General features: G+C 40.4%; 1 protein-coding gene across 1 annotated transcript; it reads right to left on the bottom strand.

Annotated features, from left to right (window-relative positions):
* Window positions 1-1,276: 1,276 nt before the first annotated feature.
* Window positions 1,277-10,196, bottom strand: LOC103715158 (formin-like protein 1). Its single transcript, XM_008802699.5, has 4 exons — window positions 8,616-10,196; window positions 8,334-8,533; window positions 6,018-6,262; window positions 1,277-2,332 (listed from the first exon to the last, which is right to left on the bottom strand). The coding sequence occupies exons 1-4, from the start codon at window positions 10,124-10,126 to the stop codon at window positions 1,526-1,528; spliced, it is 2,763 nt and encodes a 920-aa protein (XP_008800921.4). The 5' UTR covers window positions 10,127-10,196; the 3' UTR covers window positions 1,277-1,525.
* Between the last annotated feature and the right edge of the window lie 6,006 nt (window positions 10,197-16,202).

The following is a 16,202-nucleotide window of genomic DNA, read 5'->3' as shown; positions in this document are numbered from 1 at the left end:
ATCACTATAAATCATGTTAACGGTAACACTGGCTGTCATTATAAGTCACATTGCAGAACGTTCCTGTAACTGTAACAATGGCTGTCATTATAAATTATGGTGTAAGGTTACAAGTTCAATGAACACTTTCTGGATGCTTAGCGCGGTTTTCAGATGCTCTACTTTTATCACCTTTGATGATGGAAATTTTATACATGTTTCCAAATCTAAGCCCATCATCATTTGCATGATCCCAAATGATAACACGAAATTTATCAAGGATCATGGTGTCAAAATCCATAAAAGGTTGCCTTCAGGTTATATTGGCCCCTACCGTCCAGATTTGTTCTTCATTTGCCACCGGTTCTTGATAGGTATCAAACTTGATCGTCATTGTTGTTGATCACATTGATTACAGCTTTTACCCCAAATCTAATAGAGAGGCGTTTGGTTGGGAAGTTCCATTTCCAATTTTTTCAGAGAAGAATCGAAATATCTTAATCTTCCAAAATCCAATTCCAGTTCTCTCCTCCATATTCGAATCTCATTCCATCAAACTTACTTTAAAAAAATAATTTTCCAAAAATACATCTCTATTTAATTAATTTTTCTAAATATTGCTTACTTAATTAATTTTTAAAAAAATTAGTCAATCCAAATAAAATTTTAATTCTAATCCCAAACTAAATACATTCCCATTCAACACCCATTCCAATGTAAACCAAAAGCACCCCTTAGTTGACTCCTTTTAGGCTACCGCACCCCACTTCACCGTCCACCATACCAAATCCCTCGTTCTCATAACTCAACGCAGAGAAAAATTTTGGACTCCAAATCCAAGATCTTCAGCAGATGACAGAGAAGCCATGAAAGAAAAAAATTTGAAAGACAACAGCGTGCACCTCCTCATCTCTCAGCACAATCATATGAACACCAAAATCACTTCTAATTCCACCGGGCAAACCCTTTCATACTTTTTTTGGTAAGTCAACCCTTTCATACTTCAAGACGACAAAGTTGCATCAGTCACCGCTTACCAATAGAAAGCAGCATATCTATTTTGTCTCTCCCGCGACCAAACCTGCCTAAAAAAGATGGTTCAAATCCGTGTGCATCGGACACAGGATGACTGCAGTTATTTTCCCCAAGATGAAAGGTCCCTATTTTTTGTGAGAACCAATTCATGGAAAAATTTGATAGATCCAGAAGCCCTACAAAATCCTTTTTAATATAGTACAGGATATGCATATAGGTATATAAAAGACCTCATTTATGCTCATTCTTCTTTGCAACCAGATTCCCTTAAGTATATATTATATAAGACATCAGGAAACCAAAAGTTCTACACAATTTCTACTAGTACGAAAAAAGTGAAAAAAAAAGGAAAAAAAGCATTTGTTCAACATCCCTGGCTGACCTTCAACCAATAACTAGACAAAACTTTACCTGAATGAAGCACCAGCTGCCAGCCTGAAGCATCAAGCCACTAAAGAACGACAAAATCTTGATGGTACAAGTTCTAGTCCTCAATGACTGAAGCCTCTTTCTAAGATGATGATGAACTCTCATCATCTGAACTTCCAGACCTCATTACACTGAGTCCAGAGAATGCAGCTGGGTTGACGAGCACTGGCAACGTGCATGCTGTACTTGTGATGGCGCGCTCATTAATTTTATCGACTTCTTTGCAAACCCGGTCAAGAATGGTGAGGAAGTCCCTTACCACCATGAAAATTCTGAACGGGTGAGCTTCCTCCTTGGCCGAATCCCCATGAAAGTATTCAGTTATCTCCTTCACCAATGATAATGTAATGCTCTCTTGGTCTTGGATCTTTATTACGTCATCCTCCGCTTTTCTCAGGAACTCTCTCATAGCATCATGAAATCGCTGACCGCAATCCTTGGAACTCAATGCATCATTCAATCTCAAAACCTCATAAATTTTTCCAATTCCTCCAGCAAGTGTTGCAGCACTGCTGCTAAGCAAATCTGAGTCCATAGAAGCTGCCTTCTTCACATTGGTGAGCTCTTCCCCAAGCCCAGAAACAACTTGGAGGCCAAGCTTTCTGCACTCAAGATCATCTCGCAGAGTGTTCATCTGGTTTTTGGTGGTTGAAGAATCGGCAGAGGCAAAACGGGAGCCTTCAGCTCTTATAATTTCCTGGACGACAAAATGCAGAAGGGTGGTCTTGCCATCAGTGCCTTTTACATCAACCAGCTTAAGAAGTGTATCCAGCTTGAAGGCATGTGCATCCCCTCGGTTGGTACCAACATTCATGCGGTTCCCAGTCTTTAGAACAGCCTCTAGAAGCTTGCGAAACATCCTGCTACTCCTAAGTTCTTCACAGGCAGCCTGAGAAATAACAAGCAATGAACTTGTAAGCACCATACCTAACACAATAGAATCCAGTGAAAACTGGAACTGGATCATGATTACCTCTTTGATTTACTATGGACGATTTTTCTCAAGTACGTCTTTCCAGCGGCACAAATATTGCAGAAATAAGCCTTTGCAGCACAAAAATTCCATCATATCTTTAATGATTTATCATTTTTTGGGTTCATTATTTCTTTTAAGTGGTTCGACCATAGTTGCAAGAAGATTTAATTCATTCTTGGTAATCACAACAGAACTGCTACAGGAAATCAATGCATTTTTCCATAATCACAACAGAACTGCTACAGGAAATCAATGCATTTTTCCCATGGGAAAAATGTACAGGTTCGAACAAAAGCCATGACCTCCAGATTTCAGCTAGAATCTTATAAAGGATGTTCCAGATTTTAAACTGATTTTCATATTTTATGCATGAGATAAAAGCACAATCCTAGAGCATAGGCATGTAAGCTTCTTCCTGCACCATGTGTCTTCCAAGCAAGCAATCTTGTTTTGGCATGACACGCTTCGCTTTTAGTAAAATTCACATGCTTCCGCATACTTTCTTATTGACTGCATCATGTAATTTCTTTCCCTTTTCCAGTAGCAACCCATATCTTCCAAACACATATAGAACTCATTTTAAACAAAAAAGGACCCCAAATATGCAAGTATGTTCGAGTAATCTCGATGGTTAATGGATCCTACAATTTTTTAAAAAATTAATAAAAGTATTCGAAGAATCTAAGTAAAATTAGGTCATAATGGAATCTCCCATGGTGTTTCAGGAAGTCCAATGTAATTGAGGTTTCCTGAAAATGGAATACTAGAACAAAAAGGCACAAAATTTCACTTTAAATTTGTGGAGGACTATGGGTTCTTGGAGCTTCCTCTAAAAAATTGGCTCTTCCCAAGATGTTCCCTGTTCGGTTAGATTTCTCAATTCTATTTAAATGCTTAATCATTTATTATTGCAATCCACACTTTTGAGGCTATTTTCAGATTTAACACCTCTTTTAATGCATTTGATGGCACTCACTCTCTGAAACCAATCACTCATTTGAACAATGCAACATAATGTTAAGGATTTCTATGGTCTTGTTCTATAGCTGTGGCTGGAACCCTTTATGGAAGGTATTGGTTAAGTAAAGACCAGAAGACTTCAGAATTTTAAAGACATGTTGGAAAAGCTCTTGTAATCATTTAATATGTGCCTTAGTTCATCTCCTCCAAGATCGATATAGAGCTTGTTTTGTGCCCATCACATTTTTACTCTCTGATTAAATGCCTACAAGTTAATCAAAAGATGAAAGGAAGAGGAATGAATCGGTGAAAAGAAAGTAACAAAACAAAAACTCATGGGTGCTCACTGTGCATTGTTGTGGACGCATATATTGTCGTGATCCATCATGGAAGCTATTGCACAATTTATTATGGACATTGAAAATTTGTTTCACCATGTGATATCACCATTCGAAAGTGTCAACTATGCAATTAACGCTCATGCATGGCCTCATGTCATAAACTATCCGATGCGTTAACAATGAACGGATGCATGTATGGTTGTGATTGTGTGCATCAGTTTGTGTAAAGAAATCTAACTTATTCTTGGATTAGAAAACTTATATCCAAGTCATAATTCAGTAATGTCAACCATGTATTGGTTTGAAGAAAGATCTACAGCTTTCAAAAATAATAATAAACACAAACTGAATTTCTATTTCAATAAAATTTTATATAGTTATGGAATGAACTATGAAACGCCAAATGCAAGAATCTGATATCACCGAAGACCATCAGAATCTGATATCACCGAAGACCATCAATACAGCATCATTCCAGTAATTCAATACCTGTATTTTTTTCCTTTTAATATTTACTCTAGATGTGTTTGTGAAGCTTATGTGGAAAGTTGGTGATATGAGCAGCAAAACTATGCACGATGGAATATGTTGCCAATGACTGGAGCAGCAGTTGAGTGAGACCAATTATTTCAAGACCATCAGCAGGTAACGAGTGAAGTAATTACAATGAAGCATTTGAGTGAAGTAATTATGATGAACAAATAGATAGTCAAAGCACTGACAGCATGTGCATTGACAACCATGCAACATGAAGACAGAATGACAAAGGGGCAGAATATTCTGGCTAGGTCTAAAAAGAGCTGCAAAACAAGATTATAAAAAAGGAATGGGGGAGAAATAGAAAAATTGCTTGAAGCATGCTAACAAATAGGTTTTAACTTACCACAAGACTTCAAAAGCTTAAGTTGTCGGGGGAGGGGCAAACACTGTAAATCAAGCATTAACCACCCCCCTCCCCCTGTTTTTTTTTTCATGTACAGCCTAGACCAAGCATATCAAGGCTAAACAAGTCAAGAATGATTTGACCAAGAACCAGTCAAAAGAAGAAAAGACTCAATAAAATAAACAGGTAAAAAATAGCGTAAACGGGATTTGAATCCACGATATTTGGCTCTGATACCATGTCAACTTACCAGCAGATTCCAAAAGCTTAAGCTATTAGGGTAAGGGTCAACAATGTACATCAGGCCTTAGCAATAGGAATTGAGTTTGCCTGGCTGAAAATTATAAAAAGCTGAGAAGATAACTACAAGTATAGATTACTGAGTACTGACTGTATCTTGTTTGGTCATATTCTTTTTCCCAAAAAAAAAAGGATCCATCGTATGACAATGAGTTGAGGAAGAAACAAAGGTGAGGTCCCCAATACACACTTTAGATTAAAAAATATTAGCAAATCATGTTTTACTGAAGGCTCTCAACTTAAATTCAGCATCATCATATATTAGGACTTGAAAACTATCAGGTAAGTTTACCTCAAGAGTGAATTTTGAAAATCTTGCGTGCTAAACAACTGTACATTTTTGTTTTAAGTTGCCAAATCATGCAGATACAGAAATATACGTAACAATCTTTTAGTAGCATATATATGTACATATATATAACCATTTTAGGTGAGACACATTACAGGCATCCCAATACTGACACTCCATACATTGTTTACAGGATAGTAGAAGAAAAGGCAGAACTTCATGATATGAATTATGATCCACCTTTATCACATGTTTGCATTTAAAAGGTAAAGTAGCAGCTAGAATGTTTACTTATCGATGTTATATTGTAAGGCAGTTGATTGCAGTGATTGGTAGGGGTAAACCATTTATTAACACAAAGAAAAATGACCATCAAAAGGATGCTCCTCACTATTCAACACCATGCATTGTTCGAAAGAGACTATAACCCATTCAACCCAAGATAAGTTTTAAAAAGATAATGATTGGTCTAAATTCTTTCATGATGTTGTCCTACAGTGTAACATGAATTGCAGTTTTGTGTTGTCTCGAAACTATGTTGACTGGTCTCTACAACATACGTGCATTGCATGGGCTAAGTTCTTCCAAGCATAGGTGTAGTTATACGAGCCTTTGAATGTCAGGCCACGACCCAAAGGGTCTCATGCTTCCACCAAAGTGACCAAATGAACTGGCTGCCTCAATCCAATCATCACTCCATATCTCATAACCTCACTTGTATCTGATTTCTAGTCTCATCTGCTTTGAAATTGATTTTGCTTATTTGATGCAGAAAATAGTGCAATATATATGGAAAAGCTTAAAACAGCAGAAAAGGAGTGTTACCTCAAGGGTTCTAAATGAATTCTTTAGGCAATTAACCTCCAAATCAAAATTGGCAATGTAATGCATTGCATCCACTCTCTTAAATGCAAATGGTATATCAAGCACTGCTTTGAGAAATTGTTCCGCTGAATCAAGCTTGAACTGGGAATCATCTTTGTATTCTTTCAACTTAAGCTCCTCTTCCCTGCTCGGTGCCATTTTCATGAGTATTTCTAAAAGTTCACTGCCCAGACTAACTGTATTGCCTGTTTGCCAGCAAAGATCATTGTGTTAACTAATAAAAATAAGAATTCCAGATAATTTTGAAAATGCAGCAAAACAATAATCAGAAACCAACAAAATATCCGCTTACTGGCTCGACTAGATGATTTTCATAAATGGGGACATTGTCAACAAGGGTCAAAAAGAAAGTTCAAGATAACGTACAGTTTAATATGCATTCTTAAATAACCAGAACAAGCAACTCAAAACTGCAGAAGTTGCTCCTTGGTTAATGAGAGAGGGTGACTTTCGCACATTAATGTACACAAGACCCAGAAAAGATCCAAAAAAACATAGGACATGTTAAAAAAAAATACTGTTTGAAGTATTGTCTTTTTCATTGCTTCTATTCATGAGATAGGTAGAGCAACGTACGTTCTCGAGGTGGCCAAAGTAGCGCAAAATCCATCCTTGTCTATGCTGCTAACTCTTGATTTGGTCCTACTTTCGTTTTTGGTTTTCGTATCATAGATGTTGGTCCACGCTTTATGGAGGTTGGCTTGGAGCCTTGGACTTATGTTATGGAAATGCAAGACTAACGGATTGGTGCCGACAGCACCCCGCTCCACGTGGGCCCGCCCCCCCCGGCCTTCCTAACGATGATAATGATGCTCAAAAAGAGAAACTACGAAAGCAAATTCATAATGCTCTATGTTAAAAAAAATACTGTTTGAAGTATTGTCCCTTTCACCACTGATCATCATGCTTCCAGATATGAAATAATTAAATATCAGCCATGAGAGCTGCATATCTAGATCCACTTGTGTGTATCTGTAACAAACAATTAGCCCCATAATGCCCTTCGGAAGCAGGATATGTTGGGTGGATATAATTTAGCTGGTAGTTGTATAACAACTAGGGAAAAGGTGCTGACCATTATGTGGTGCCACATAAGTGAAAAAAGATATTGGACACAGTAGTCTTCGCTAGGAATGTGCCACACAAATGGCTCCCTCCAACTCCTGAAGATAGTTGACCTTCTTTTAAGTACCTAAACAAGCTAGCTATTACTTATGATCCAACTTCACTTTGTCACAAGGGTAAAGCCCTGTAACATCATCTTCTAGTACCGAGATACCACTTCTACTTCATGGGTTCTAGGTCTCGTCATAGTAAAACTTCATGAACTTTTTTCCTTGTTGGTCCTCTACCTGTTGGGTGACTAAAATCTCCTAATCAGGGACGTCCATATGCATCAACTCAGATGCAGGTAGAGGAAGTATGCTAGATAATTTGCCCCTTCATGCTTTCAGTTATGGAAAAAATGTTGGACTCGCAGAGCAAGACCTGCTATCATAATATGCTGCCTGCAAAGTGCATGCAGGTTATTTTTTTAAGTTTTAATTTCCACCACATAAATTATCTGAATGACCATGAAGCCATAGTGAAGGCTTCTACATCACAGAGGCAAAAGAAATTTGCACAACTGATCTTCAAATGGTCCTGAAAAATAGGGGCAAGAATGACTAAGGAGGCCATTGATACTCATAAAAATTTCTGCACTAAATTTTCTTTTTCTGCAGAAAAGTTTGCAACACATCCACTAATAAGCAACTTCATCACTATGAATAAGAATGCATATTAAAAGAACAAGCCCCCTTCTATGCTTCAGGTCAAAGGAACACATGCTTGCATGAGATAAACTTATAAAGTCACTCATGCAAAACAATATATGAATTCTACCTCTAGAACTGCAGTTCAAACTACAGACAAGCAGTTGCTCTAAGTTTGATGAGCAGTCGTGCAAATATATGGCATTTCAACCAATTGAGGATTTCTCTGGTAATTCGGAACAGACCTTCTCAAGCCCACTGGACCTAAGCCAACTTAATAAAGACAAGACCATTCTATCCATGTCATACCACATTAAATCGATATTACCACATGCCTCGGAACTAGAATCTATTTCACTAGGCATAGCATACTCAAAAAAGTTACTCAAATCAAATGAAGGAAACAATCATCTATTTCACTCAACCATGAGACTACTAGAGGACAAACATGGCAGCAGTAATAACCTTGTGCACGTATATCAACAAGGGTGGAGAGTCTCACCTTCTAAGAGGGCTTCACATACTTCCTCTTTAGTCACATTCAATGCCCTCAATAGAATCGCAATGTTCTGAGACTTCTTTGGATCAAGGATCCTGTTCTCTGGGTTCACTGAAGGAACAAAATGCCGCCCCGATGTTTCCTTTGAAGCCCCGTCATTTGTGTTGCATACAAACAATGTCTCAATCATCTCCTCATTTAACCTGTTCGCCAATCATTCCTCAAAATCGATAAAAAGATCGGAAAAAATTTCATCTCGGTAAAAATTCAAGTTCGTAGTCTTACTGGAATGAGCTCGACTTCAACTGATCCCACACCATTGCTCGATCAGAGCTGGCCCGGACCTTATCCCAATGCAAAGGCTTCAACTTTGGGCGAATATTACGCTGACTCTTCTCCATGCCATTCGAATTCTCCGGCGGTCCAGCTGGGAAGACAGTTGCTGATGAGGTCCTCATTCCACTGGTTCTGGGAGGCACGAGAACTGGAGGTTGGCAAGCCGGCATCTTTGGATTCTGACCCTCCCAGTATCCAGCCGGCGGTGGCGGAGGTGGAGGCGGCGGTGAAATTTGCCTCTGGGGCATGCTAACAGCAAATGGATTTCTAGCAAAGTCCCCTATCCTTCTTGGAGAGATCAAATTTTGGCTCGGAAGCTCCAAAGTTGCCGCCTTTCTACCGGTATCCACCGCCGGTGGCGAACAAGGTGGGGAAGGGGAAGACGGCTTCCGCTTTGGAGGCGAGGGGGTCTGCGGCCGCAGCAATGACGGTGGCGGAGGAGGAGGCGAGGACGACCGGAGCCCAACATCTCCGACCACAATACTCTCGGCTTTAGAGCTCCGAGACTTGACGGCGGATCGCCCGGGGCTCAGGCCCACAGGCGGCGACGAAGTGGTGGGCGACGACGGAGAGGACAAAGATACTACAATGGAGGACGGGTACGAAGCCGAGCTCAGAGTGGAGCTCCGAGACCCACACTTCTCCATCGCGAAGGGCTTCCTGGAACTCGACGCCGGTCCCCTGGGGCTCCCTTTCTGGCCGGGGGAGCCCTTGGGAGAAAAGAACTCCTCCTCCGAGGAGCCTCCGGCGCCGCCGCCCCCGTCGGCATTCCGACACTGGCGAGGCAGGGGAGGCAGGGGGCGGAGCTCCGGGGAGCTGAGTTTCCTGTACGGCGAGCCGCCGCCGGCGGCCGGGGCGGCGGGCTCGTCGGCGCGGCCACGGGAGCTGACGAGGGTTCCCAGATAGAGGAAGTCGGAGGCGGCGGGGGCGGAGGAGGAGGAGGAGGAGAGCTTGCGGCCGTCGGAAGCGGTGGAGTTGGGAGGAAAGAGGCGGAGGCTGTCGGAGCGGGCGTCCTTGCCGGCGGCGCGGCGGCGGCGGCGGCGGAGGTGGAGGAGGATGAGGCCGAGAGAAAACGCTACGAAGACGAGCGCAAGGAGGGGGAGGGCGATCGCGGGAGCGAGCTTGGCGGGAGAGCGGTGGCGGGGAGGAGAAAGAATGGAAGAAATATTGGCGGGAAAGGTGGGAAGAGAAGACGAGATGGTGGAAGAGGGAGGTGGGGGAGGAGAGGGGTAGCGTGGGAAGAAGGGACGCTGGTTATTTTGGGAAGAGGAGGAAGAGGAGGGGTATTTTGGGAAGGACGGCGAAGGGGGTTGGGCCGGGGAGGGAGAGGAGTCTAGGGGGAAGAAGGACTGGTGGAGGGCTCTCCTGTTGTGGGTGGGAGTGTGGGTGGGGGATAAGAGGAGTTGAGTGAAGGATAGAAGGAGGAAGGAGAAGAATGTGAAGAAGAAAATGATGGACATTGTTGAGAGAGAGAGAGAGAGAGAGAGAGAGGGAGAGAGAGAGGTTGTGTTTTTCTTCACTACAAGAGCAAAAGAGAGGAGGGAGAAGAGGGTTTTAGGGGAAGAAGGTGGAGTGCTTTATTTGAAAATGTTACTTAGTTTTCCACCTTGGGGTTTAGCAATATTATACAGTTCAAAGTTTAAACAAAGAGGAACAAGCATGGATTAAACTATATTTATTGGATAGCTTACAAAAGAAAAGCTATTATTTTAGTGGAAGGCAACAGCGGTGATTATTGTGAGATTAGTGAATGATCTGATGGCATGTTTCTTTAATGATTCATACTTTGGTGAAGAATGATTTCTGTCAGGTGTGATTTATTTTCTGCAGTGATAAGAGGGTGATGGGACGCTACAGGGAGTAGTGGAAGTTGTCAGCCTTTTGGAGAGAGAAAAAAAATGATGTTGAGCTTGACATCATTTAGGTGTCAGGCTTTAGAGGGAGAGGGAAAAAAGCTTGGCATTTTGCTTGACATCCGGTTTTGGGGTACGGAGAGCGAGGTGGGGGAGACAGAGGGATGGCTGGCTGCACTTTGTTGGGACTTGGGAGGCGAGGGGGTCTCGTGAGGAGGAGCAGTAGTGGTTCCTGTTTGGAGTTTGAAACTCGCGTTACCATCTTTGAACGCGACATCTGTATCTTATTATTATAATTATTATCCGAATCCAATGTGATGTCCGTGACAACGTTGGTGGGTCCCACGTGTGGGCGAGAACTGAGAAGTGGTAAAAAAAAAGAAATTTACGCAGCATGATGCAAGTTACCGCCGAGAGCTTCCACTAGAATGGATAGTGCCTGCAAGAGCGCGCCGACCGAGTCGCTTTTTTTTACGGGGCATCATTCGAAAGAAATTTTTTTTGGGAGAGCTTTGGAGTTTTTCCTTCTACCCTTCCCCAGCATCTTTTGTTGGATAGTTTGGGTGCACTCACGCCCGGATGGTATGAGTTACCGGTGCAATGAAATATATATATATATAAAAATAATATAATATTTTTTAAAAAAAATTAATATTCTTAGCTTTAAAGATCATATAGTAACCTTCATTACTTACAATATTTTTTAATTTATATAATTTTTACTTGTGTATATTATTTTTTATTAAAGTCTATATATGAGTATGTATAATCTCTGAAATATACCGAATGTGATGTAATAGAAAAATAAAATTATTTTTTCTCTTTTTATTTTTTTTTGCAAATATTTTATTTATAGTATCAGAGTCATCGATCATCTAATCTACTGTCACTATCTCTTCTGCCTTTGTTGTAGCCGTTTTTGTCATATTTAGCAACTTTAAATATCTCATTGTCAATCCAATAATCTTTGTTCTTGGATGAGTCAACACTCAAAGATCCTTTATTTTTTTGATGAATTCGCATATCCTCTGTTTCTCTGCAAAATTTCTATTTTCTAATGAATCAGCATTCGAAGATTTCATTAGTAGACCTGTATATTTTTTATTTCTGGTAAATTAATACATGATCCTTTATTTTCTAATAGATTCGCAGCTTTTTTCCACTACTTTTCTTCTCAACTTCAGATCTTCGGTCATCTCTTCTTATTGTCGCTCGGCCTCTTTCTCTCCACCTCTGATTTTATATGCTGCCTCTAGCTCCTTTATTATACAGTTCGAAGTTTCTAAATATATGTAATCGCGTCAGTATATATATTGTGTTGCATAGGATCTTCCTATGGTGGTGGAGTAAGAGCACAGTAACATTGCAAGATGAATATACCTTGAGTACATAAAGATTTATAAAGATCAAAAATTATAGTTCCGACATGATCTTAATAAATTATAAACCATTGTATACTTGAAGTGGATATCTTCTAATATTTGTATTGAGAAGTAGGCTGGTTAATTTTAATACTCATCAGAATATTTGATAATTTGGTATGATAATTTTTTGCATCATATATTTAAATATATGAAAATACACTCACATGCCTGCATGGAAAATAAAATGCCCATATGTCTCAATACTCTAAGAAGAAACAAAATTGTTCATGGCAAGATATCTGTAATATTCCATCGATTTGTCCCGGTCGACACAAGTGGACCATAAGATTCGTACTTTTTCTAATTTTATTTTATTGCTGTAATATTGTTACAAGATTCTGTCCTTCTTTATTTGCCAATCACTACTACTCCATAATCGACCCCACATTTCTTTGCATCCCATGAAAGATGAAGACAAAGCCATCAGCTGCTTGTGAATGGATTGGGTGCATTCCATAGGGCGAGGGTGGACCCGTTAGATTCCAGTACGGGTCTAATGATTCACAACCTTTTTCTTTGGGTTGCTTTCCTTAAAGTCCTTTTTCCAAATGAACATCACTTTTCACCTCTTAAATCATCTGATCAAAAATTGCAATTGATGCCATCAGGGTGGTAGCCCAGATAGAATAGAACGTTGGCTTTCATCGAGGTGGCCCAAGTTCGAAACATACGGATGTCGATTAAATTTAGGAACCGAATGCTCCACGTCTGGACGCTGCCAGTAGAAGCGCTACTGATCCGCTGGTACCGAGGTGGCGCTGGGGTGACGTACTCACACATATATGATAAGCCTAGTGAAGGAAGCTTATGGGTCGGTATACGGAAACTTGCGATCTACATCGAACATTCCATGGTGGAAGGGGCCCAATGGGGGCTGCTATACAGGTGAGGTTCGCCTCTCCCCCTCTCCTATTTTTTACCCAAAAAAAATTGCAATTGATGCTGAAATTATAATTATAATTTAATTATTATATACAATTTTATTTTTTGGCATAGTAATTAATACGTAATTTGGTGTTAAATAAATGGTTGGTACACTCCCCCTTCAAGAGGTTTCAATACCAATTCAAAAAGATACTACTCTAGCATTACTTCTCAAAGCATAATACATAGCTTTCAATTTTATTCAATATAATTCAAATTAAGAAGCACTGCTGCACCGATGGCATAATCATAATGTAATATAATTATTCATAATATAATTATATGATATGGTATATTATATTATGGTATCAGAGTTGTTTGTCCACTCTAAAAACTTTATGAAAAATAAAAGTAACTTTCAGATTTTTTACCAAATATTATTATAATATTTAAAAATATTTTCGGAGAGCTGGAAAATACTTTATAGCTCTCTAAAAGCTTTGCAAAATAAATTCTTATATGGAAGTCTTATATTCTTGCAATTGAGCTTATTCTTTGAAAAATGACATTAGTTTAAAATTTTTATTCTTGCCGTTAAGTTTTATTTTTTGGTTTCTGCTTTGCAAGATTTGTTTTATATGTTTATAAACTTTTACTTTAATCATCTCCTTACTGTCAAGTTTATTTCTAATTCTGATGGTTCTATTTGAGAGGTGCATATTGCAATAACAATGAAAATCTTTCTCCCAAAACAATTACCCATTTCTATCCTTTCTCGTTTACTTCTTAAACCGGAATATCTCAATCCCGTTAATAATGTAACCCTAAGCCCATAGCGTCTCGGATAGGCCATTGCCTGATTTTAAGCTCAACGGGCCGGGTTGGGGCCAAAATTTGAGCCTAACCTTTAAAAGGGCAGAACTTGGGTTCACACTGATTCAGCCTGAGCCCCTCCGGGCGGGCGTCGATAATTAAGGAGGTAGCTTGCAAGATGGAACTCGATCCTCCTCGGTGATGAGGTCGCTGTAGCCTCCAGCTTCTTTGCTTTTGCTAATCCTTTCATTTTCTTTTCTTTTTTTTTTCTGCAACGGATGACTCATACATGTGTGAATACGTCTAAAAAAATCAACATACAACAAATCTTGGAGTGCTCTGAGCAACTCCCTCTCTCTCCAACCCATAGGGCTCCTCCAAATGGTTGGCTACAACGAAGCCATCCAATCTGCAGTCCCATTGGCCTTTCTATTCTGGAAGTCAACATCTCCACTTACCATGGCCCAAGATGGATTCTTTCTCGGCTCCTCACTCCTCTCTCCCACTCCCAAGCATGCAGCCCATAGTCCAAAAAGCCTGAGGCCCAGCTAACCCGATAAGCAGGTTTAATCCTCTTATCTTCTTTCTCGCACCACTCCGACAAGAGAAGTTGGTGCAAAATTTGAACTTAATAGACATATTTAAAGTATGAGCTTCAATTCAATGACACTGATTCCCTTATATATACACAGCCAAAGACCCCATGACTCCCCTCCCTGCAATTTTATTCCACTTGCCATTCTCTTTCCCCACCCCTCTATCCTCTCTGAAAACATTCTAACACTATCAGGCCATTCACTTTTCATTATTTTGATACAACTACTATTTATGAGCATATGGGAAAAACGAAATAGAAAATAGAAAAGAAAGGCTTTCACAGATCTCTAAATTTTTCTCTCCAAACTAAAGAATGGCAAAGTTGGTCCAAATTGTGATGGCAAGTCTAGGTATATTAAAGCGCTTGCAAGTGTCCTTCACCAAGGAACCTGTTATGTATGGAGATGATAACAAACTTCTTAGAAACTCTTGGCTCTGATTTGGTTGAGTTTGGCTCATGTTTCAGTAAAGAAACTTAAGTTCTAGATGGAAGAGTCGACCTCTAAGATCTGGAAGTCGACTCATAGAAGATATGAGTCGACTCCAGATCGCGGGTTTTGACTGAAACTTTCTTTTTGGGGTAAGTTTCATGGAAGAGTTTTTATCGAGGGCAAAGAACCTATAAATAGGCTCTCTTTTAGGAGACCAAGGGTGTGCGCAAACCAGTGGAAGAACTAGGGTTTTCTTTTCTTGTAAAAAGGAGGTTCTTGGGTTTGCCCAAAATACTTGTATCTTCATCTTTGATTAAAACAAAATTTCCTCGCTGTTCTCCTGTGGACGTAGCCTGGTTGGGTGAACCACGTACATTGTGTGTTTTCTCCTATTGCTTTATTTGCGTTGAGTTTACCTTTTTTTTCTTTTCTTCTTCAGAGCTCTACCCAGTTCGGTGATTTCCGTGTGCAAAGGGATCCAATATTCCCATCAGAACCCTGCGATGACTTTCGACAACCAATGTAAGGGATGGTACAGGCTTCCCGTGTGGAGATAAAGATGCTCCTGGATGGGAATTTCGTAGACTAACTACTCTTCAACTACTTACAACTTAATAGCATCGACAAGCGCATTGTGCATATTGAGTAGACATGTTCATGAGCGAGGCACGGCCAAGCTCAAGCCAAGTTTTGCCTAACGATTAATTGAATTTACTGAGGATTGGGCCCCGTTTTAGGTCCATAAAGTCACGTTAGGCAATTTATTAAACAGATCTATTTTCTAGACTTAGCTCGGCCCACTAGGCCAAAAATCTTGGTCCAAGTCTATCCAAAAGGCTGCAAGCTTAGGTGCGCTGGGTGGATTGCCCGACCCATAAACAGATCTAGTTGTGAGGATCTTTGTTGCTCTAACAATTCCCGATTTGACTCTATATTACCAAGATAAAACAAGTGCGAGAAGGAGGTTTGCTCTTGTTTCTTGGGTGTTCTCACCCCTGATTTTCTCAAGATGAACTTTGACGGTAGCATGTCGGCAGATGGAAAATCTGAAGGTGTTGAATATGTAATTAGAGACCACCGTAGTAGTTTGGTAGCAGCAGGGGGTCGACGCACGCCGGGCCTTACCGTTGTGGGGGCAGAGCTTTGAGCAGCCTGGAAGGGGATATCATATGCAAGGCGAGTGCTCGGCACTGAGCGGGTGTACATTGAGGGTGACTCATCTATGGTAATCGAGTGGATACAAGGTGCAGACAGGTATGAAGATGGTCACCCACTCATTCGTGAGACACATAGACGGATAGTGGAGCTGGGTATGTACCAGGTAGCACATGTCTTTCGGAAGGCAAATATGGTAGCAGACTGGGTCGCCTTCTATGTTGCACGACATTTCAGAAAATTCTTATGGACGCCCATAGTAGGGCTCTCGCCCCCTTTATACTTTTTACTTTCTTTTGATTTGGCAAGATATACTCACGTTAGAGTCATATGAATTGCCGTTTTTACACAAAAAAAAAAAAAAGGAAAAAAAAGAAGAAGAAGAAGGAGAACTGGTGT

The sequence above is a fragment of the Phoenix dactylifera genome, chromosome 4 (genome assembly GCF_051530095.1).
Source record: "Phoenix dactylifera cultivar Ajwa chromosome 4, Ajwa_hap1_PhDact_Kaust_v1.1, whole genome shotgun sequence".
NCBI classification, from domain to species: domain Eukaryota; kingdom Viridiplantae; phylum Streptophyta; class Magnoliopsida; order Arecales; family Arecaceae; genus Phoenix; species Phoenix dactylifera.
The sequence above is the reverse complement of the archived record's forward strand: the minus strand, read 5'-3'. Positions and strand labels throughout refer to the sequence as shown.

Bases quoted from the DNA above. Each gene is read 5' to 3' on its own strand.
- LOC103715158 (XM_008802699.5), bottom strand. From the start codon at position 10,126: ATGTCCATCATTTTCTTCTTCACATTCTTCTCCTTCCTCCTTCTATCC. The intron at 6,263-8,333 runs GTGAGACTCTCC...GCTGGCAAACAG, and splicing joins ATGTGAAGCCCTCTTAGAAG to GCAATACAGTTAGTCTGGGC. The intron at 2,333-6,017 runs GTAACACTCCTT...GTTATTTCTCAG, and splicing joins ATTCATTTAGAACCCTTGAG to GCTGCCTGTGAAGAACTTAG.